Source organism: Sander vitreus, chromosome 20 (genome assembly GCF_031162955.1).
Source record: "Sander vitreus isolate 19-12246 chromosome 20, sanVit1, whole genome shotgun sequence".
Classification (NCBI taxonomy): domain Eukaryota; kingdom Metazoa; phylum Chordata; class Actinopteri; order Perciformes; family Percidae; genus Sander; species Sander vitreus.
The window spans coordinates 16,343,701-16,368,115 of record NC_135874.1 but is presented as its reverse complement, the minus strand read 5'-3'; the positions used below and the strand labels follow the sequence as shown (position 1 = coordinate 16,368,115).

General features: G+C 40.2%; 3 protein-coding genes across 3 annotated transcripts; 2 read left to right on the top strand and 1 right to left on the bottom strand.

The window, feature by feature from the left end:
- The first annotated feature begins 374 nt into the window (after positions 1 to 374).
- On the top strand, positions 375 to 7,343 carry entpd5a (ectonucleoside triphosphate diphosphohydrolase 5a). The gene is made up of 13 exons (XM_078277493.1): positions 375 to 902; positions 1,252 to 1,331; positions 1,644 to 1,787; positions 2,180 to 2,255; positions 2,817 to 2,852; positions 3,279 to 3,367; positions 3,456 to 3,535; positions 3,675 to 3,736; positions 3,851 to 3,952; positions 4,619 to 4,762; positions 4,875 to 4,931; positions 5,797 to 5,912; positions 6,115 to 7,343. The coding sequence occupies exons 1-13, from the start codon at positions 458 to 460 to the stop codon at positions 6,196 to 6,198; spliced, it is 1,515 nt and encodes a 504-aa protein (XP_078133619.1). The 5' UTR covers positions 375 to 457; the 3' UTR covers positions 6,199 to 7,343.
- A 613-nt stretch (positions 7,344 to 7,956) lies between these two features.
- On the bottom strand, positions 7,957 to 17,283 carry coq6 (coenzyme Q6 monooxygenase). Its single transcript, XM_078277829.1, has 12 exons — positions 16,888 to 17,283; positions 16,543 to 16,677; positions 14,230 to 14,288; positions 12,298 to 12,424; positions 11,071 to 11,201; positions 10,867 to 10,974; positions 10,600 to 10,662; positions 10,391 to 10,498; positions 9,551 to 9,753; positions 9,221 to 9,336; positions 8,684 to 8,850; positions 7,957 to 8,108 (listed from the first exon to the last, which is right to left on the bottom strand). The coding sequence occupies exons 1-12, from the start codon at positions 17,087 to 17,089 to the stop codon at positions 8,079 to 8,081; spliced, it is 1,449 nt and encodes a 482-aa protein (XP_078133955.1). The 5' UTR covers positions 17,090 to 17,283; the 3' UTR covers positions 7,957 to 8,078.
- Positions 17,216 to 24,044, top strand: fam161b (FAM161 centrosomal protein B). The gene is given in 12 exon segments (XM_078277828.1): positions 17,216 to 17,268; positions 17,270 to 17,300; positions 17,302 to 17,327; positions 17,329 to 17,393; positions 18,798 to 19,032; positions 19,115 to 19,641; positions 20,507 to 20,805; positions 22,509 to 22,627; positions 22,732 to 22,899; positions 23,019 to 23,118; positions 23,207 to 23,382; positions 23,592 to 24,044. Coding segments are annotated over 12 exon segments (1,881 nt in total). The 3' UTR covers positions 23,674 to 24,044.
- The last annotated feature ends 371 nt before the right edge of the window (positions 24,045 to 24,415 follow it).

Below are 24,415 nucleotides of genomic sequence, written 5' to 3'. Positions count from 1 at the left end.
TAAAAATCCCTTTCTCCTTTCCTCCAGTAAAAATGAGGAGGGGGAAAACATAGCCAAAAATAATCCTTCCAAAAAAAAAAGAAAAAAGGGAAATTGCTGTTGGTAGGCAGGTAGTCGGTCTCCAGCTCAACTCACAGGAGGGGGGGACTCCTGATGGAGTTGGGATGGACCGCCACAGGATTGGTGGATGGCTGCACTCGGTGTGGCCTAATGCCAATCCCTTATGTCTTTATATACTGTAAACGGATGACCGGACAGTCCTGAGTGTGCATCGCATCCACTCTGCCTCTCTCCATCTCCACTGCTCTCTTTCTCTCGCTATCTCTCTCTCGCTATCTCTCTCTCTCTCTCTCTCTCTCTCTCTCTCTCTGCAGGGCCCCTGTTAATCTTTGACTCCAGCATCCACCTTCACCTCAGCTCTCCTTTTTTACTCCTGTCTCTTCTCGCTGTGAAAACAATGACCATGCCGAGCCTCCTCCTCACTTTATCCGTATGGCTTCTGGCTGGGAGCCTCTTAGCGGAGGCGACTTACTACCGGCACCACCGCTACGTCCCCCACTTCTACCGCTACCGGGAGCACTCTGCCAACGCGGAAAACCTCCTCCCTGAGGTCTCCAACCCGGAGCCTGAAGTCCCGCAGCCTGGCGTGCCGACCTACCCCAAAATCCCCGAAGTGTTCCACCCGGCACCGGAAGTTATCCACCCCATACCAGAGGCTTTCCACCCGGTGCCCGAAGTCGTGCATCCTGCACCTGAGCCTTACCACCTACCTGAGGTTTACCAGCCGGTGCCTGAAGCCTCCTCCCCTGTCAACACGAGCCGGGTTTTCTACGGGATCATGTTTGACGCTGGGAGCACAGGCAGCAGGATCCACATATATAAGTTCATCCAGAAAGACCCTGGTAAGTGCACTACTTTCTTTCTCTCTAGCTCTAAACCAATAGTAGGTCTTTACACATGCTGCTGGCTCCCACTCTGTCTGCTTGCTGTTACCGGCAGAGTGCATGGGTAATAGCCTACAGCTTCTAAAAGTAGCTGAAGTAGACTTTTAATTTGCCTGTCTGACTCAACTGTGTAGGAAGCAGACCTGTAAAACGGAATCAGGATATAGGTGAAGTGCTACAGTCTAAATATCATGAGTTGTAAATAAAAAACTATGCAATTACATTTACTTGAGTTTCTGTTTTATCCCAGAAATATAACTGCACACTGGTTTATGATGTGTTCACTGACACTGACTTCTTTTTTTAGTTGAGCTGCCAGTTCTGGACAATGAAATGTACCATGCAGTAAAGCCTGGACTGTCTGCTTATAAGGACAACCCAGAGGAGGTATGTATGCATGTTTACACCATCACTTATTATTATTAATAATTATCAGGTATATTAGGGAGTTGTTTACTGTCTGCAAACCACTGGGATTTTCTTTGGGTTGGGTTCATGTGATGTAAACACTGTGTAATTACAAAAATGCCTCCTGCTGATGCTGTCACTACTGCCCACTCCTGTCTGCTGTATCTACCTACCTTTGATTTATGATGTTTTTCAAGACTTTGCCACTGAAGTAATTTCTTAGCTTGATTATAAAACGTCTCTCCTTCTGATGATTATGCTGCCTGTAACTGATTGCCATCTCTTCCTCAGGGTGGCAACACCATCCGACAGTTGCTGAAGATTGCCAAGAAGACAGTGCCAGAGGAGGAGTGGAAGAGGACCCCGGTGGTCCTGAAGGCCACAGCCGGTCTTCGTCTGCTGCCTGAAGACAAGGCCAACGCTCTTCTGAAGGAGGTGAGGCATGTTCTTTCTCTCTGCCCTCAGACAGTTTGGCACAAACACCACCCGTCCCACCAAGGAGCGGGATGAGAAACCACTAAGTGCTTACAAGTGTCACTGAAAAAAAGGCAGCATGTCTGCCCATTTGTTAGCTATCATGTTGCAAAAAACAGCTGTTGTGGGGTTGTGTGGAGTAACCATATTTGTCATTTAAAGTATTAAATCCAGGCTACTGTTCCAGCCATGCTTGTGGTTGAGTTATCTGTCACTCTAAAACAGAACCAAAATCTGAATAGGCTATATCCTGACAATAGCAGAATATTTGGGTGTAGTACATTATCGTTGTATTGTTTGAACACATATCCAGTAGATAATTGTAATGAAATGGTGATAAATCTATTCCACAGGTGCAAGAGGTATTTGATGAGTCCCCTTTCTTTGTGCCAAACAACAGTGTTTCAATCATGAATGGAGCAAAAGAAGGTAGGCTATCTTCCAATGCCGTGTAACCAATTTGTACTATATATAGTATACAAAACACAAGATTTTTATTTGTTTTATTTTTGACAGATATTGTCTAACCAGGTGCTTTAATTGCCTCAATCATCAAACAATGCTGCTCTCATATTTTTTTTTTACAAGAGGTACTACCTCACTAAGACAAATAAATAAGCCAGTGTGAGTTGTTGCCCCACGCCCAATAATTTAGTGTGATCCTCCACATCACTCATTAAGCCACCCTCACTATGTTATGTTTCATCATGCAGTGTGTGCCATTCATTATCCTCACTTTATGAGTGCAATAACAACATCTGAGACAATTGAAATTACCTGGGCTGGTCAGCAATCCTGCATGTTAGTTACACCAACTCTGCTACTTTAATATCAGCATAATGAAGTAGAGCTGAACTAAAAGTCATCTTCAGTTCTACGTTTATTCTTTGTGCTTGAACACATTCAAATGTGAAAACGTAGCATAGGTCAGTTGTAATCACTTCTCAGGTTTTCACTAATGCAGACATTTTCACCCATGTGCTGTTTTAGGAGTCCTCGCCTGGGTCACAGTGAACTTCCTTACAGGTAAGACATTGCTTGTGTTTTGCTATGGTGGTGTTAGTGGTCAGGAGGCTCATATCTGAGGCTCCAGTGTACACAGAAGCCCAGCAGGGAAAGACTCTTGTCTCCTGTCTGAGGTTATGAGCTTGAATCACTAGCCTCAAACAGGTTGCAAAAACAAGCAATATTTCCTCACGTTTTTCACACAGCTATGGCTCCATGAAATGTATTTTAAACAACAACCTTAAGCTTCAAATCAAAAAGGTATTTTCCCTCTTGGTGGGGGAAAGACATGCTCTGTAAGCATGCATCATTCTGACAGTAGTGTTTTTAAAAGAAAGACATTCTAACTGAAACTGGTAAGCCACACAATTACACAGTATGTTCTGTTTGTTGCACTGATGATGGATAGCACCTTATCCTGTTTAACTTTGAGCTTATTTTCCATAGGTCACTTGTACTCCAACACAAGGAAGACTGTGGGTATCCTGGATTTGGGTGGAGGATCTACACAGATCACATTCCTTCCCAGGTCAAAGGTAAATTAAATATTTGTTTGTGGTAAACAAGTGTTTAAAAAGGTCCTACTATGAATACACTACTAAACATGTTTTGTTTATCCATCAGAAAACGATTGAGTCTGCTCCCCCCAGTTACATTGCTAACTTCAACCTCTTTGACCATACATATCAACTCTACACACACAGGTAAATAACAGACAAAGAAGATGCTTTGTTGTTTATTGATTACATTTTGCCCATGAAAACTCACATATCAGTATTCTGTAGAGTAAAACACACATATCTATCTAAAAACATAACATAATTGTATGTCACCATCACATAGCTACCTTGGAAATGGACTGTACGCGGCTCGACTGGCAACTCTTGGAGCACTAGGAGCTGATGGTAGGGTATCTAGTACCTTTTTATCACCTCTCTACAGTATTTGCACTCTGTGTCATTCTTTCATAAATGCATTCACTGGAACATGACAATCTGTTCTTGTTTTTGTTTTCCCAGGTCTAGATTGGAAAGTCTTCACTAGTTCCTGCCTCCCGAAAAAGTTCAGAGAAGATGTGACTTTTGGAGGAACCACCTACAAAGTTAGCGGAATTCCAGACGGTAAGATGAAAGCACCCTGAGGTTTTGATTGCCTTCCCAGTGCCTTGGATGCAGCAATCCGTGCATTCCTTTCTCAACTCTGGAACACAATAGAGTACAGTACAATACAGTCTCTCATGAGAACATTTATCCGCTGAAGTTTCTGTAACCTTGGCGCCAAACGCATGTTTTGTCATCCTCTCTCTCTCTGTCTTCCCTCTTGAACAATTATACTGCAGTCAACCATGTATTTAAACGAAACGAAAACTGTCAGTTAACTTCACAAATAAGGCAGTCACTCCCATACCACAGTCAAGTAGCCAAAAGATGCTGGGCTTGTCCCTGAGTTGTTATTTTTTGTGTGTAACGAGCGGCTTGATCTGGACCGCTCACAATTATGTGGTAAAAATAGACAGCCCAACAGGGCCGCACTAACTGCTGCTCTTGTCAGCACATGGTTTTGCCGGCACAACTGATTCAACCATACCCATGGGGCTGTGTGAAACTTGTCCTTCTGGGGCTTCCCTTGCATATTATCTGGTGAGCCCCCAGCTTCAACCCCTTCTAACCTCAAACTGACAATTGCATTCCAACCACTGCTGCCTCCAAGCACCTTTACCTCATTGTTTACTCCACAATTTTCAATATTAGTTAAGTAATTCTTTGTCAAAACTACTCTCTCTTCAGGCTATGCAGGATATAAGCTGTGCTACTATGAGGTTATGAAGGTCATCAAAGGAGTAGTGGACCAGCCTTATGAGGTGAAGGGCAGCAGTGTCTTCTACGCCTTCTCCTACTACTTCGACAGAGCTGTGGAGTCCGGCCTCATTGGTGAGTGGACACAGACCCAAGAGTCACCTTCCAGTGCCATTATCTTTTATGATGATTATCATCTTTTGTACAAAATAGGTATTCAAATTGCATGTTTGTTTTTTCTGCACAGATGGCAGTCGAGGTGGTGCACTTGAAGTCAGGGATTTTAAGAAGAGAGCAAAGGAAGGTAAGAGTTACATGTTATCTTCTCTAGGGTTGCATACATGAATGTGTATGAGACCAACAATCTTACAAGTTATATATATCAGTCCTCTAACCACTGAAACCTCATGCAACACAGTCTAAACAGAAAAAAAGCACTGAAACTTGTTTGTGTCCAAACACTTGGTACAATTGCTCCAAATTGGCACAGCTTATCTTGTCAAAAAATAATTTATTACAACAGTAAAATGTAACCGATTATTTGCTAAAATGTGTTTTGGACATGGATTATAAACCCAATGTAGTTTATTATAGAGTAAATACATGTTAACATCACTATACAATGTTTTAGTATGTCTCACCAATACACACCATGCTTATCAGCTCAAGTGTGTGACACTTGCAATGCCCATGTAAAACCAGATTTATAGCAAGTAGGAACGAGTTGATGTGTTATGTAAGGCTGTTTGTGTTGTGAGAACACTGTCACAAGTCTGGCTCAGGCTGGGCTGGCAGCTGAGCTGGAGATGTCTGTCTGGCCCAGGCAGGAGGGCACCTGACAGCCACACACCACCTGGGGGCTGACACATACTGAAACACACAAACTGTGTACTAGGCTGTTTAACACTGCCACCCACCCGCAGCCTTGTGCTGACCCTCAGCCGTTCTCGCACCTCCCTGTTTATTCAGCCAAACAAAACAGAAAGGTCATCTTTTAATCATGTAACACAGGGGTTAGAAAATATGTTTTTTTGTTTGTTGCTAAAACATGGAACGTGACTCCATTATATGATGCAACAAGGTGTCTCCGTCAAATGCTTTTTTTGTCAGTGTTATGTGAAACCTGTGTTAATGTCATGTCTGTAACGTGTGGCTTTTTGTGTTTGCAGTGTGCAACAAAATGACCAAGTACCGTGCTATCAGCCCCTTCCTCTGCATGGATATGACATATATCACTTGTCTGCTAAAGGAGGGTTTTGGCTTCAAGGACAGCACTGTGCTGCAGGTAAGCAAATCAGGGTCAGGTTACTGTGGAGAGTGGGAGTCAAAGAGATACAAAAATATGAAAAGCTACATGACAAAACCTTCATACATTCACACAAACAAAATTTTACAAGACTTAAACCTTGTATTTTTCAAATCAATGACAGTAAGTGTAGGAGTTGGTTTCTTTGTGGTTTTAATGATCCTGTCACTCTGTTTAACAGCTAGCCAAGAAAGTGAACAACGTGGAGACAAGCTGGGCCCTGGGGGCAACCTTTGACTTCTTCAGAAACCTCAACATCCACTAAGGACAGCTCGCTGTCACTGCAGCCTGCACTGAGAGGGACAGTCTGTCACTGTGGGGCTTCCCGTCCTCTGTCCATCCTCGATCAGCCCGTCCCCTCACAGACACACCTGGTCCCACCATGCTTCCTCATCCACTACACTCCTCCTCTTTTCCTCAACCTCAGCACCCGGCGAACACTCTGAGAACTGTTGAAAGAAAGAAATCACTATATTTTTATAAGGCCAGCTATTTCTACTGTATGTTGAGCTCATAACTTGTGGGCTGACTTTATTTTTGTAAAACGTTTACATTTTTGATTCCACATGGGTGTCTGATCTGAAATGACTTTCTCACCTACCTGTTAAGTGTGTAGAGGGTAGTTTAGAAGCAATACAACCAGTCATGGTATTTGGTGGTTACTGTGGTCCTGGTGTGCACTGTACAGTACAGTGGAATATATTTAGAGACTAGTTGCTGGAAGTGCAACCATAATTGTCTTAAATGCTTGTAAATCAATGTTCTTTTCATTCTAGCAGTAAATACTTTTACGGAACCCTAATTCATTTGCCCCTAGCCATCATTGGAAAAAGAGCTGTCGACAACCATACAGCTCTTTTTCTTCAACTTTGCACATAACACTTTAATTGCAGATATTGTTGCTAAGATGTGATCAGTTGCTTTGATGTCGACTAAAGAGTTGTACATATTCACCATGACTGAGGGGGGCAAAGAGAGCGCTGAGAGAGAGAGAAAGAGATGCCCCTCACAGGATGTGTTGTATAGCGGTTGCATGTGAGGTTAATGTCTGTAGTTTTAAAGTCCAGCCATTATTTTTTGTTTTGTCTAAAGTGGAAAAGACCTTATCAAGCATGGCTAAATTGCAGGTGCCCTAGGAACTCTATTTTAGACTAGAGATAGAAAGACCTCTCATCAAGTGAGAGCATCCAACAACGTAATTTACAGCCATTAGATACAGCAAAAATGTAAACAGAAATTATGAAATCTGACTCCTCCATTTGTTGCTGTGGCTCAAAAAAGATTGGTAATATTGAATTCTGTTTTCTTGTGAACTGTACAAATATTTAAATAACTATCTAATGTAGAGTATTTTAATTATACTCATCCAATATTAACTTTTGAACTTTCTGTGTAACTGCTCTTTAAACCATGCCTTTGCTGTCTTTTCAGTATTCAACAAGTTTAAATAACTACTGCTGTATATATATATATATATATATATAATGTAAACTTTTATTAGTGAAATCTTTTGACAGGAAACTGCTTTTACATCGCAAAAACTTTATGCTGCACAGCTGCTCAGAAATGCCTGTATATTCATCAATATGAATAACCTGATGACTGACAATATGTAAATTGCTGTTTTTATTAAATCCAGTGAAATAAGTGTATACTACACATGTATGTTTTAATAAAACATGAAAAATGTACTTTGTGTATTTATACTTTTTTATATCCACGGACTACTTGTAATAAAATTCTACAGGGTGTTCTAGTACCTAGTTACCTATGTAAAAAATAATTTCATCTTTTAATTGAGCTTATAATGCTTTTATCAAACTGTGCATACATTGGATTTATGACTACACAGTCTGCATACTGTTCCCTCCATCTGAGAATGAAGTGCTTCACATATCTTCATATCATATCTGAGAAATGTACATCTTGGATATCATTGATTGGTTACGATATGCTCGGGACAGCTGCAATGTCGTGTTCTATGTGGATTTGTTTAGCAACAAAGCAAACACAAGAACAAAAATCACAAAGGAGTAAAATATATCTTTATTCTTCTAATTATTTTTTTTACATTCACAATTTTTACAGCCTTTTAAAGCTTTACAGTCTCTGAAGATCCACCAACGACCTAGCATGACGAATGCATCACTTGCTTGCAAATGCCACGATCTGCTCCTGCAGAGGCAAAAGGAGACATCAACTCAGAAAAGCTGCAATCTTTGAATCATGCTTACTAAAAGCCTGTTACAAGTGCGTGGCACTGCAGACCTCTATACAAGACCTGTAAACCAGTGAACTCACAACATTTAATATGGAAAAAATGTCACGTTTAACTTTTGTTAACAGTGAACTGCCTTTACAACCAGTTACAGTTGTGTTGGTCTGAATCACTTAGTAGGGAATAAAGCCATTTCACATGAGTGGTCGGTAATAAAAGGGGTGTGAAAACACAGGCCAACACCGCTGTCCGCTGCCCAAGGGCCAGCCCTGCACCCCACCCACACACTTTTGGTAACACTAAATTTGGGGCTAAACTTAGATGCCATAGTAGTAGGTTCAGAACCCTGGAAATTATAGACACCGCTTAAGTAAAGCTCCGTGTATTCAGAAAAAAGGGTGGAGGGTGGGGTCAGAGTGGAGGTGGAGCTTAGGTTTGACAGGTGGTTGATGTTATCTGAGTGATGGCCAGGTTCACTGGGATGTGCAGGAGGATATGTTTGGACGTAGAGGCTAGAAGAGAGGGCGCTTACTTTTAGTGCTGGGAGCATGTTGGTGGCCTGCAGACCGAAGGTGCGTAGGAGGACAGCGGGAGCGGCGTTAGTGGAGTAAAGACGTTTCATGAGGTCAATGGCAGCCATCATGGGCAGATTGTGTCGCTGGCGTTCAGTTTCATATTGTAACAGGTGCTGCATCGCTCCTGTACAAACAAACAAAGACTGATGGGTTAAGAAATCAGGCTATAGTTTAAGCTTGTGTAGATCTGTCATATGTTTTCAGCATTAAGTCAATACACTGGTGCTATTTTGACTTCAGAACATTTAACAGTGGAAAAAAAGAAACACAATATCTCATAACAGGATTACATTTTTTTAATAGGGAAAGCAACTTACATATAGTTCTTGGCAGAATGAACAGAAAAAACATTAAATAAATGTTGCCGGAAAAGCTGATGCTTTTTATAATTCAGGTCAACAGCATGCGTTTGAGTTGGGGCTATGGAAAAGAGCTTATGGGAAACCACTGTGCTATAGTTGCAGTGCTTGTGTCTGTTTAGAGTTCTCACTAACCCAGGTCCTTCCCGTCAAAGGCTGCCTGGCTCACGAGCTGTGTTAGGCAAGCCACATCCCCAAAGCCCAGGTTGGCTCCCTGACCTGCCAGAGGATGGACACGATGGGCTGCATCCCTACGAAGACAAACATATCCCTCTCTGTCCATACACATTCCACTCACAGCATGCTGCTGTATTTTAATGCACAGTGCAAGAGCAAGAAGCAAAACATTAGTTGAGGCAACAACAAACAGCTCAAAAGCCTGTTTGACAAGGTGAGTTTTAGGACATTTTCAATCTGTATTTTGTTTGAATGTGTAGGCCATTACTTTCATTATGACTATCTTACCCAATGAGAGCTACGCGGTGCCTGATGTACTCTGATGCATGGCCGATGCCCAGAGGAAACATGACTCTGGTCTTTGGGCCGATCCCTGCCACACTTGGGGGAAGCTGTCGAGGTGAACCTGCAGACGGCATGATGACCGACAGGGCGCCGCGGAACAGAGAGCCAGCCGTCTCAATCAGCTCTGACTGGTTCTCATTACGCCACTGTTAGGGCACACACAGACAGGCAAAAAGACAGAGACATATTCACAGAGAAAGAAAAATTACCAAAAAGAGAGAGAAAACAGACATCATCCCTTTGAGTGGACAAAGAAATTAGCTGACATAGGAGCAAAGCTGAACTCCAGGTCCCTCCCTAACTAACTGGTTTGGCAGGGCTTTGGGAGCTGGGCTAATTAAAAGAAGATGCCGGCCAGGCTATGCAGTTGAATTAGCTCTGTTTAAAAAAACATTACATGCAGTAATGGTCGACACTGGGAGACCACAGGTTTAATTAGCAAACCAGGCCTGAAACCAATCGTGACTCAACCGTGGTGCCCCGTCCATCAGCAGTAAAAATAGCCAGCTTGGGAAAAAGGAGTTTCTCCAAACATTATAGAAATGGATAGATTGGATATCATTTACTTGAAATATTACTCATGTATAAAGTTTGGCAAAACAATGACAACTTTGTTTGTATGAGTAACAAAAAACAGTTCATCACTTAGTGAGTCTATGGAGAAGCCCTGCCACATTTAGCACACTGCAAACAAATACAGAAATGTTCCAACATCTTCCTGACAGATGCAAAGTCTGACTATGAATACAACACAAGCACTTTAATGGTTAGAGCAAGACTCACGAAGGCAGAGTTGATAGCGTCGACAAAGCTCTCCTCATCCAGCTCCAGCAGCTCCTCTGCCAGCCGATGGCTGGTTGACCACACCAGAGAGCTCTCTGTGTCCGACAGCTGCAGTGCACAGAGCATGGTCGTTAAAACGTTATCAAATACTTATGAGACGGATATGGGGAAAAAAAAAAATACTGCAGTAAATAATGCAGATATATTACCGGTAACATTGCAATGGGTCCTGTTGGGAGGAACCTTTGCCATGCGACATTGTTTTCTGTGGGCTGTCCAACACATAAATCAGATTCAATTGAATATTATACTAAAGTATTGTGGCAATGCATTGTATGGCATACATTTTAATTACATATCTTGCACATAAAAACAAGGTATTACAAAGTGTACTTCTGGGTGGGTGTATTGTTCTCAGATGTGACATTTTAAATTACTATCATAATAAAAATACTACATTGTAAATACACATATACCTCTGATAGGTGCAGCACAGCAACCACAGCAGATTGGTCATAATTCCACTTGACTGTGGGTATCCCCAATTCCCGCCTTACCATTGAGTTTAGTCCGTCTGCACCAATCTGCAAAACAGATGAGCAAAAGGGAAACGGTAAAAAAAACAAAAAGGACAAGAACAGATGAAAAACTACAGTTTGTGATGACAGAATCAAACTGACCAACAGCTTCGTCTGAACAGTCTCACCGCTCGCCAACGTGACCTTGACCCATGGGATGGAGTCTGCTGCCTGGTGGGGCAGGGGCCACGCATACTTCACCACCTTAGACCTGTACTTGACTTGCACGTTATCTGACAGACAACAAGGACATAAAACTGGTTACTACAAAGGCAGCAGAAAAGAAAAAGCAGTGATTCTTAAAACTAAATCAATGCTTTGCTACTTAGGATGGTTTCCCTGCAGCCAAAACAGTGGAAGATCTATAAACTGCCATATAAAACACTGGTTTGCCTTCCTGGCACACTTTAGCTGCAACAGCTTACATTTGACAATCTTCTTAATGCTCTTGGCCTGCAACATTGCCCAAACTAATAGTGTTTATCTACAAGAACACCACGCCACACTTTGCACATGCTGCACATTAAACGGCCCCTCTTCCTAAAATATCAGCAGCTGGACATCCCAAACATGAAAGGATCCTGAGCTACGCTGGCTCATGCCGACTTGGGACCCATCCACAGAACGGCTACTGGTTCCTGAACACGAATGTCGAATATGGGTTTCCAGTGATTGGAGAGCAGGGTTACATTGAAACCAGCTGGTGCGGAGCACAATTTTCATGTACTGCATCTTGAGCATAACAACACCACAGCTAAAATGAGAGGAGAGAGAGAAGCGGACAAACGGGAGGCACATGAGGCAAAAACGTGCTGCAACCACACATCCTTTGTTTGGTGCAAAATGTTGAAAACTGTTTATAAATATGCCACTTTAACTGTCAAGCACATAGCAGAGCTAAGTTTTATTTGCGTACCTCACAAAAGTTGGTCTACTGTCAACGGCAATACAGCCCTATGCACTGTCAGCGCTTTAGTGTCTTAAGAGGTGGCAAAGCTTTGGAGCACATGGCAGCTTTAAATAAGTCACTGGACCACTTCACGTGTCCTCAGAGGGTGCCGGGCCCTGCAGTTCCCAAAATGTGAGCATTTGATTGAAATTGCAGGAAAAACACGAGCGGCTCCAAGGGTTTAACCTGTCTTTAAAAACAGTCACCGGGGGAGAAAGTACAAATAAACAAAACCTGGGGACAGGATGGAATAAATGTGGTGGCATTAGCTGCCAGACTCGGCGTCCATTAGGCAGATGGAACAGGAATCAAGAGGTCTTACAGAGCACTGCTGCTTACTGTGTGGGGCTTCATGTTTTAATCATAAGTGCTGTGCTTACCGGACAGGCTGTCTAGCTGTTTAGTGAGTGCAGCCACAATGATGTCGTTCTCCACGATGTATGCCATCTCGTCCTGCAGGTTCTCCTTATCAAATGTGATCAGGGCATCTGAGCAGGCATCCCAAACCTAAATGAAAGACTCATTATGCCTGCGGTCTACAAGTCTATCCTTAAATGCATCCCCTCTCCCTATATATAGCTGGGCAGAGAAGTGCCGTGTCATAGAGCTAAACACATCAAAGTTGTTAACTGCTGTTGGAGGTTGGCACAGCCTACATACATCAAGCCCAGAGCGATGAGGGTCACCAACACCCATCTGGTTGGTCGGCAGCTTAATGCAGCTCTCTGGACATTTGTGATGTGGATTTTTTTTTAATTTTTTTTTTACAAACATTCTCTTTAAAACACAAATAACAAATGACATGTTTGTGAACATAAAGAGCGACATTTATCCACAACCAAAACTGACAGAATAAGATATAGTTTTAGGTTACTGTAATTCCAACCCTGAAAGTACTGTTTGAGTTAAACATGCGGGGGTGAAAAGTGTTTGTACAAGGTTAATCCTCTCCTGGGTTGTAACTATGGTGACAAAACCCATCATTCTGCAGTAATATGCTGCTGCACTACTTTTTTCCAACTTGCCATAAAGTAGGGGGATATACCCTACAGAAAACCACTAATGGCAGTAGGTTTGCAACTTGTGATAAGTGGTTGGGAAGAAAGATTTACTAAACCAGCCCAAAAATTGTTTTGGCTTTGTTTAATGCGGGGTGAAAAGATGCAGTGCTGAGGTAGAATCAGTTACTATATACTAAACAATACACTTCCTTGCAGCTTTTTCGAGAAAAATGTGGGCAAAATGACGCCTTGATGCCAAAAACTCTGTGTGCCTTCTGTTGTCAAATCTAAACCCTCAATGGTTAATGGACATTTCAGGTGGAAGAGCATTTAACTTCATGGAAAGAATGTTTTTTAAAGCTGACCTGCAGTACATACTTTTCAGTGCAATTGGTGATATGACTGAGATTCTACGGGCAAACAAGCCAAAACAGTGGTAGCAGAGTGAAGGTATAATGGGAGAGGTACACTACCATAATCACTGTAAGGCACTGCATGATGACATCTTAGGCCCAGAGAGAAAACCTGCGGTCGGGTGTTTGGTACACACCGACCACATCTTACAAGAGGGACTGAGCCTGCACCCACAGCCGTAAAGCGGGTTCACTCTGCAGCAAACAACCACTCTCCTTATCTTTCATCTTCTTCCCGTTGTTCACATGAATCTTCATAATTATAAGATGTGGGGAGTACCAATTTGAAAACGTCAAAATGATTTACTCTTCATTGAAAACATGGCTTTAATAAATAAAACGTGCATGGTCAAAGAGCCATCCAGTACTTTAAGATGCCAGGAGATAGCCTTTTTTAAATATACCTTGTGTTCTTTAGCATTCCTTGTGCCACAAATCCTGCGAAGCTATTGAAAAGGCATACATTTCACAAAGGAATGAACAAAATGCATGTTACATGAAACCCTTGTTTCCAGCCATTTTTATGTGAGCAATTACATACCATATACATGATTATATGATACAGTATTGTGATGCTTGTTCATTAAGCTAAATGACTGAGTAGAAGCTGAGAGTCACAGATTTTTCTCTCCACAAATTGTATGGTCCTGTGATTGATGGATGACAGAAATACATACAGTATGCCTGTAAATTAGAAAGTCTGGGGGACATATGAAGAAAAACGTTGTGTAGCAGAAGGATTTGGGGAGATCCGTACTGCAGTAGGCTCTTTTGTCTATCTTGAAATTAGACTTTTATGAACCTTTGACATCGCAGTACGATGGCAGTTGCTGAATCCTTGTGTTGCACAGATTTAGAAAAGCAACTTAATGTAATAGTGAGCTAAAGATCAACATACCTGCATCTTTTTATAGGGCTTGCACCTCATATTTGTGATGTGCTCCCATGCTCCAATACCTGTGTGTGCACAAAAACATTTCAAAACAATTACAATACTGATTTAAAGGTTCTGTACTCGATATTCATAGCAGTAATATAGCAGCAACAAACTTTTTGCAAGGTACAGATGTAGTGGAGTAATGGCGTCCTGAGCAGAGAATGAAGTCACACTCCCTCTGTGTGTGTTGTAACCTGAGCTCCTCTGTTCTTTGTTTTAATAGCCAGTCCAGTTGTGCATGCATGTTAATCCCTTTATTTGCAACAATATATGCCCAGGTTTTACAAATAACTGTAATTATACAAAGTTAAAATATGAATTGGGTGGATTTTATGAGTTAAAGCCCATTCATTTAATAAAACGTCTTAAAAGTGGTAGAGGGCAATATCGTATCTAATTATCTTCAAAAACAATAGAATTAGAATTTAAAACATCATGTAAAGTTACTGTTAATGATATGCAGTCAAGTATGACAATTTTGTGAAGGCAGTGTTCCATAAGCAAGAGACAAGTTCTTGCCTTTTACTTTTTGTGTGGGTGCCAGTGGGAACCAATAAGGACACAGCCAAGCACAGTGTTTCAAATCAATGCATTCCGATCAAATTCTCTATTGACATTTCAGTGTCAAAGTCTCTGATCAGACACAGGGCTAAACACTATGAAGTCAATAAACGGTACACAAATAATGCAAGAGAGCAGTGTTCTTTGAGATGTTAAGCAAAGCTTTAGCCTCTCTATCTACTGAAACTATTGTAATGTAGCCTGGTTGAGAAGGGTCTGGGCAAGCTTCATTCACAGCTCATTTCCAAAGGGGCATCACCAACGGACACCGCTCAAATGCCTCTGGGCGTTGGATAGTCCTTCAACCAATCAGACCAACGATCCGGGTGATGTAGCAGCGACAGCGACATCAACGGGTTGCTGCGCTTCAGTGGCCGTCATGTTGAATGTAAACAAAAAGCTGCTCGCCGTCGCTGCGCTATCGTCATCGTGTAAAGCCCGCCTCAACGGTTGTGATTGGTGCCTTGATTTGGAAAAATTGGAAATGGGCTTGAATGGGCTCTTGGCCAGACTGACTTGCAGAGCAAATCTCAAATTTGCCGGAAGTTCGTCAAGGTTTTCCCAGACTAATTGTAATGCATGATCTACTGGGGGAGATGTCCCCAGTAGATTTAGGGAGACTGCAATTGTCCATGCATTAATCACTGAACTTGTTAGTTGACCACATCCTGTATTTGACGTTATTTTAAGACCTGAATCAGGATAAACGTGGAAGAACTTATGTGTCAGGAGTGAGAGTTGAGGATGGTAGGTGAGAAAATAACAATCTTTGCTGAACACTTGAAAATGAATCTGTATTTGTCTTTGTAAACTGTCATATGGTTCATTGTTGAGAAGTACGTGTGTAAAACAGTATTTATATGCGCCAGCACATTACAGGTAGCCCGAAAGCTGAAATAACTAAATGAAAATGATAAGAGTATACTCAAGAAAAGCTTCTGTAAATATGGGGAATGAAACCTCAAAGCTGTGCAACGCATCTGGACCCATAGTGGGTGAGATGGTTAGAAAATATGGACCGGACTGCTTGAGATATCTGTCATATTGGTCAAAAAGCTTTGGCTTTCCAAAAAATGGATCACTGAGTCCTGGAAAGTTATTTTATCTGCTTTTATATATTTAACTGTTTTAACTGCTCTTCAGTGTTTAATTTCTTATACTGCACTGTAACTTTTTTTTTTTCTCGTATTTTATCTGTTTTTAATTTTTTAATCTGTTTTCATGTAAATCGTTTTTTAATTTTTTTATCTGTTTTCATGTAAAGCACTTTGAATTGCCCTGTTGCTGAAATGTGCTATACAAATAAAGCTGCCTTGCCTTGCCACAGGTCTGGACTGATGGTCTTTTGCTATTTTTAATGGATTCTAGACCTGAGATGGCAAATTCAGGACATGGAACAGGTTTCATCAAGCTAAAGTTATAGGGGGGGGGGACAAATAAAGTCAGATATGATCCCTTCTTAGCCGAGGCGACTGGACAATGTCTGATCCCTTGCTTACCTTGTTGGAGCCATTTATAAGTCTAACACCACAAGCTTCTTACAGAAAGAAAGGTAGTCACCACAGAAATAACACTTATTTTTTTTTTTTTTATTATTTCTGTCTACGGTGACTTCCCTTTTTAAATGTCCAAAGTCTTTCAACAAGAACACAACAACAAAAAATGTTATAAACCATTTGACAGTGATTGTGTGTCAGGTTGTGTATACTGTACCACTGAGGATGGTGGCGGATCCTGGACTGATGGAGCTGACTCTGATGCTGTAGTTTTCTGGGACCTTGTCCATCACTTTCTTGTTGCCTGCTTCAAGCAAAAGAATCTTCCTACCCTCCAAGTTTGGATCCATACCTGTCATAAAAATTATGTAAATATTGTATAAAAATTGCAGCACATATAGGATTGAGTCTTTTATATATTATAGATTATAGTAGCTTTTGGAGTAATTATCACAAGTCTTAGCTCCTGATTACACTATTTTTTTAAATTTAAATCTGACTGGTTAATAATAGCTGAAGTCACACGTCAAAAGGTGGTAACTTAGGTGAGGGTGTCACTCACCTAGGGAACATGCCATTGCAGATCCAACCATTCCTCCCCCGGATATAATAACATCATAAACATCATTCTTGCCAGAATCGTCCCCATGTTCTGCGCTCACTAATCCTCGGCTGGTGATTTGTATAGCAGATAAATGCTTGTCTGCAATTAAACACCGGCCAAGTCCGTTAAAGGCCAGCGTCGCCCTTGTGAGCTTATGCATGATTCTGTCTTCACTTTGTCTTCAAATGGGACAAGCCTCGCATGAAAAACGAAAACCGGTCCTACTTTGAAGTCTCGATGCTGTCATATGACACTCAGACAAACAGACAGACAGACAGACCCTTGAATGTGTCCTAATAACAGCAGCTGTGTCCCTTCTGTAATCCAGCCATGTTGTGTACACAAGCGCTCCAGAGGAAGTACTTCCGGGTTTCGTGTCCAATCACAGAAGACGTCTGTCGCGGCTGACCGTTGCTGCTTCTGTCCACAAACAGTGCTAATGCTACCAAAACGGAGGAGTGAGTGTAGCTAAGTAATGTACTTGCTTCGTTTCAGGTGAAATACTCTGTTATTTCTTGCACAGACCTCATTAGCGGAGATATAACGCTAACGTTACGTTACGAGTTTGGAAGACGATTCGACGTCAAGAAACACTACCTAAAACTCATCTTTTACCAGGTTGGCGACTCATTATTACTTTAATTGTTTTATTATGTGCTTTAAGTGGCAGAAAGTACAATGCAGGTTTGTATATAAGTATAATATAAATACGTATAGAATTTAGCTTAGCTACAGCTAAATATAAATGTCCCTAAATCGTCTTTAAAGCTAACGTTATGTTGAGGGCGCAGAGGTGTGGTTACCATGGTAACCGGTTTACACAGACTGGAGGTGAAGTTGTCAGCAAGTTTGATGTGTGGTGTAGCTAGCTAGCTAGCTAGCATTAAATACAAAACTGACGATTTTCTTTTAATCTTATTGATGAATCATTTCGATTAATTTATTATTATTATTATTATTTTTTTTTTTTTTAAACATAACAGTTATGTTATGTTGTAAAATGTTAGAAAATACCGTAGTGAAAAATGCCCATTAAATGGGACATCTTTAAATTACTTGTCCTGTCCAAAACAACAGTCTGAAACCCAGACATTTAATTATTTATGATATAAAATTAAGAACAGAAAATACTTACGATTTAATAGTAGAGCTGCAACTAAAAGTTATTTCATTTTTTATTCATTATTTTCTCGAATAAACTCAAATTGATGGTTTGGTCTACAAAATAGAAATACAAAAAAGAAAATAGTGAAAAATGTCCATTACAGTTGCCAGTGGTGACATATTTAACTGCATGATTTGCTCTACCCAATGGTCCAAACCCAAATATGTTCAATTTACAAAAAGAAACAACAAACAACTACAACATATATTCAAGTTTAAGAACTAGAGAATGTTGGCATTTCTTCATAGAAAATGACATAAATGAACAAATAATTATGAAAATTGTTGCCAATTTTCTGTCATCCTTGCATTTCTGCTCTATTTAAAATGTTGTTAAACTGTTATATTTAAGAAAATGTACAGAGATCAAATAATTGGACAATGTGAACTTAGTGAGTAATGTTTATGTAAAGTTTTCTGTCATTGTGGATGTGTGTGTTTTGATGTGTATGCCCATGTTTTAAAAGGTTATTGAAAGTATTGGCATCATGGAATGTGTCTTATTTTGTCAAAGATCACATTTTATTATTTTGTGTAAAACTTTGTGTTGGAATTATACACTATAATACTTTTTTTTTGTGAATTAAATTTCCATTGATAAACAAATAATTTAGATGAATTAATTAGGCATTTCAGCACTAACTCAGAAGAGAACAACTTTTTGTTTACAGGAATAAGGTAACCTTTCATAGCTTTTGTTTGTGTCATAGGCCAGAGAAAAATGCCGAAGCTAGAGACCTTGCTGGAAGATGGACTCAGATCAGAGTTAATGCTTCAGCAGCAGCTGAAAGCCCTGAGTCAGGCCCTCAGGCAGCAGCTGCAGGAGACAGAAAAGAGACAACAAGAGGAGCTTGAGAAGAGGATTCATCAGAACTCTCTACTGTCAATGAATGTAGACAGAAAGTCCGGTGATAGAAATGAACTGAAACATCAGGCCATGTAGGTTTCATCAAATGTCTTTTATGTTTTGTCATGATTATGAGATATCTATTTTCTTAAAGATCTTTACTGTTTTTTTCAGACATATGGGAATGAGGAGATCCACCTCTACATCTGCCCTCACCTCAGACAAAGAGACTTTGCACCATGTCAGACAGAAAGAGAGATCTAAGTCATTTTCTCCAGCCTTGGTAACTTCAAACTGGAAGAATTGTTCAGTCAGGGCTTCCACGCTGACTCCTGCCAGGACTCAACATTGTGAGCGGTTAGCTTTATCTAAAACAACAGAGGTGAGCAAAGAGGAGGAGGCCAAGGCTGAGTGTCAAAGGAAGTTCCGTGCTCTCCCAGTGCCCAGCCATGTCATTCAACCCATCTATCAGGAGATGATGGAACTGAGAGAAAAGGAGAGAAAGCAGGGCTGTGAGCACAGGAGGGACTTCTTGCTCTCCATTCAAAGACCTTTCCGCTTCCAGGAGAGAGAAAAGGAGAAAAGGGAGAAGCTTACAGCAATGTTAAACCAAGTCTCACATGATCAGAAAAACAAGGCTGCTACTGTAAGGAAACCTCCTCATAAAGAGGTAAAAGACTCGCCAGATTCTGAGCTGAAAGGTGGGTTTCCATTTCTGATGGAAGGATGCTGGCTAGTGTTTGGTATAATAGTTGTAATTGATGTGAAAATATGGAGAGATCAGATTCTTTGTAACATAACTTTATGTGTCAATTTATAAACGGCCATCTTAGAACAGTATAAAGGCCACTGGTTCCCAACTTTACTTTGGCTTGTGACCCTTTCTAGCCAGGCAATAGCTATTTGTGACCCCTATCACAAGTTGCATATATATCAGTGAGTTGTGTGTAGTTCAACCAAAGAGTTTCCTTGGTACCACTCACTTAGATTTCACAAGAAAAAGTCAAAGATTAAAAAAAAAAAAGTTAAATAAGCAGTTTGTATATTAATAATTATTTTCTTCTTTTTCTTTCCCAACATGTTAATCATCTCCTAACCCTTCAGATTTTTCTTGGACCCCTTTAGTCCTGACACGTTGAAAACCACTGGTATAGTCAGTAGTTATAAGATAACTGTGCTGTAAAACAAGACTTCCTGATCAACATTAGACAATATTACAAATACATGTTATTTTACTTGTTATGCTACTAAAATAAAATAAAATAAATTAATTAATTAAATTAAATTTTAAATGATGTGGTGATGTCACAAAGGGGTGCCTTACATTATTTAAAATGGAATGAAACAGTGTAGATGTACAGAGCAATTCAATGTTGGCTTCTCAGCAGCCTATACACAAACAGTGCTTTGTTTTGTACAATAAGTGTTATAAATGTATTTAAAATACAATGATACACACCTAATTTCTATAATGTCACATTGGAAGCACGTAAACAGTACGTCTGATACACTTTATGCAGTGACATGACTTCATCCTCTACTGTACCTTATTGTGATTCTGTGCAGACCAGGAGCTTTTGCAGACAAGTCCCTACTCAGACAAGAATCCTACTGTGTCTGGCAGCCCGAAACTTCGCACTGCCGAGCGCACCAGGAAAGAAAGGTTGGGCTTCCTGTATGAGAGACCTAGCTTCCAGCCAAAAATCATCCAGCATGTCCCTGATTTCAGCAGGCTGCACAAAGCTTTGCAGACAGAGGCGCTTAGAAAAACACAGAATAAAGATGTGATAAAATGTCAGCCCTTCTATCTGAGGACATCAGCGCTCCCTGCAAGGCAAAGTAGGATGAGCTCTGAAAATGCACAGGTAAATGCTTTTCTTTACTGCACACCTGTTTGTTTATATTTTTTAGTTGCTATTATGCATTTATTCATTTCAGTGCAGTAATTCTCAGAATATGATATCATTTTTGGTTTAGTTTCTGTTGTTTTGAATTTTATGCTTTGATTTTGTGTATATGTATTTCCTTAATTCCCTCCCTAACTATGGTAGGCAGAGGTCTAAGAATTAATTACCAATATTTGCCAAAATATTATATGAATAAAATAAAAGAAAAATGCCTGTCTTGAAGAGCCAGTGTCTCTCGAGGAAGGATGACAATCGCCCAGATGGCTTCACATTTTAGTTTTACATTACACTCTCTGTTTGATGCATGACTAGTGACATATCCACCCACCACTTTGTCAAGTTTGTCAAGATACTCTTCTCTTTTTCTTTTTTTTAAGGCTGATAAGAAACCACTAGCCTTCCTTAAAGACTCTAATGTTTTAGATGACGAACAGTTCTGATTGCCTAAATCCTTGCTCGTTTAAAAAAGTCCATATCACTATGATTGCACCAGATGTAGAATAACTGGCCTAATAAGAACAGATGTTTACCCTACAGTGTTTGCCGACTGTACAATACTCCATCGTGTGTTCCTGTGGTCCTTCAACATTCAGAAGTGTTTATTTCATAATGTGACAAATGACTTTGACCTGGTCACATTTGACTTTCTATTCTGGATATTGTGGAGTATTTTCTTTGATGGTGAAAGATTTATTGTATGGGTTAAGTTCTTGTGTGGCTTATTTGTTATTTTTTTAGGCCGTTCAGACCAGTCCCCTCAGTTGTGGAACTGTAAAGCTATGTAAAATATGTACAGTGGGCCCTCTTTAGAGAGGGAATATTTCCTCCCTTCAACAGTTGTATTTCAAACTTTCTCCACCTCATAATTTATCAAGTTAAATTCAAGCGCCATTTCTACAGCTTTTTTTTTTAATGGGATTAAATACATATTTTACAAGACAATCCCTATATATAGTATTTTCATAGAAATTTGTCTGGGTGGATGATTCACAGGAGGGCATTACAGAGTACTAGTAGAAATAAGCATAACAGTAATTTACACTAATCCAAAGCGGTAGAATGAACCTTGTGATCAGTGAAAGTTCCTTCCTGTCTTCCTTTCATATATTTTCTGGCTCTGCCCAAAATTATACAATCACCAGAGATCTATTTTATGAACCATGTCAGACATTTTTGTGCACATTCCTCTGATCTATCTATCTCTCTATCTCTCTATCTATCTATCTATCTATCTATCTATCTATCTATCTATCTATCTAGCTTTCTTGAAGGTGTGGCACGTAAAGAAGCTACTGTAGATACATAGTTACATTATTTGTAGATTAACATCACATAGGTAATTATACAACATTTCTTCATAGTTAATACATGTATAACTACAGAAACAGATTTTTACTGTGTGGTTTGTCAAGGGGGGGGGAACAAAATAAAACCAAACAAAAACACATTATTCTATAAGTATAGACATCAAACTATGTAGTCCTAAAGCTATTGTTAATTCACCAATTAATTTGTCATTTTGTCTTTTTGTCTAAAGTGTTTGAATTGTTTGTTCTCACAGTAATTATTGATACAAACAAAAACTGAAAATTACATTTTACATATATATATATATATATATATATATATATATATTGTATATATTTCCCCCTTATCTACAGGTACCACAAATAAGTAATCTCAGCAGAAGCAAGTCACTTGGGGCCTTAACATCACTGTCTGCAGACACACTCCCCACATACATCACAGATGCTGCACGGAAGCGCTGTATGGCCATCAGGTAACTTGGATTATTTTGGCATGAGTATGGATTTTTCCTCTTTATAGTTTCTACACACTAAACATTTAAATCCTGTGACATGCAGAATATTTGTACCTTCACAGAAAGTCAATGGAGATGAGGGATAGCAAGAATCAAGAGAGCGTTGACTGGTTGAGGAAGTACCAAATGAGGTCCCAGGCCATGAAGAAGACAGTCACACTCCATGCGAAGTTGCTGGACCCACACAGCAGCTTGGAAGAAGTGTGTAATCACAAACTACAGCACCATCGGTGAGTACTGGTCAAGTGAGGCCGTTCATTCTCCAATATTGTAACTTTTGCAACTTACATCACAACAACCACATATGCCTGCCGCAGTAGCTCAAACTATAATCTTCTCTGACATGAAGGGAGGCTGACCAACAAAGGATGAAAGAATACATGAGGGAGTTGCGGTACATGAAGGCACGAGTTAGCGAACGCCCTTATTTGTTTGAACAGGTGAAACAGGTGAGTGACATAGTAAGCTGAGAAGATGACATCACATTGTAAATGACGTGCCCCCTCCAGCATAACTTTGAGTTTATTTTACTGACAGAAAAATGCAAAGGCTCACGCCGAGCAGACATACAGGAATAATCTGAAGAAAGCTGGCCTGAAAGAGCTATTTGTTGAAGAAAATGGAGAAGCAGTTGAAGGAACATCATCCAGATCCGAGGAGGATACAGACGAGAATCACAGCACTGAGAACGACATTCACAGCAGATATGCAGAGTGAGAATTTTTATGTTTTGTTCATCCACTACTGTGAATAGCACTGGTGCTGGAGAGCCAAGGACTTCATGTGGTTTGGTCATATTACATTACATAATTTTCTGAGCTTGCCCTGCAGTCTTTAGTAAAGAAAGACAAATACTGTAGCCAAGTAAAAGTTCGATGTAATTACAATATAGTCATTTTCTAACCCAACATGTCTGATTTAGGGAAGAAAATGTAGACGACGGGGAGAAAATTGAAGATGTGGAAGAGAAGAGCGTGAAGTCCAAAGAAGAAGAAATGCCGTGATCAAAAAGGTTCAAGCGGCAGAGGTTTTTATGGCCTCTCCGCTAGAAAACAACACTGTCCTCAAAAATGATTCATGTCATGGCTAACTATCCGCACCAAGCATTTGATAGTTTAAGATGTGAAACTACAAATTATAAAATGACAAAAGGACTTTACAATCACAAATGTTAGGGATTACAACTGGGAGAAAGTTTATAGAACTGTCTGTGTACATATATAAATAATGGAAATATTTTATATTGTATGCTTTGATGATATATCTATACAGTCTGCATGACAAGCAGATAATAAAAATTAAAATAAAAAAGTTACTTTTTGGTTTATGACAACAATTTTGCAAACACACTGTAATTGAGGATGATGACCATTTGGTTACCAGAAATAACAGTTCATAAAGCAAATGAGAACACCAGTTGAGACCACTGTGTGTAATATTAATTTGTGTTTTGCACTCTAAATCAGGAATCTTCCAAAAATGTAGCCATTAAAAAAATTATTATACCGTGAGAAATATTATCTTTTTTTTTGCTTTTAGTTGTTTTTATAAAAAGCTTAGTCAAAAAATGGAATAAACATATATTTTTTATTCGTACAGGTCCTGTAAGGACACCAAGCGTCTGTCATGGGCCTTTCTGGGATGCCTGGGTTAAAGTTCCCAGTTATTTCTACAGCCACACTGCCACCTAAATAAACAACCCTCATTGTCCAACTGCATTCACAGGAACCAGTTCAGTGGTCTGCT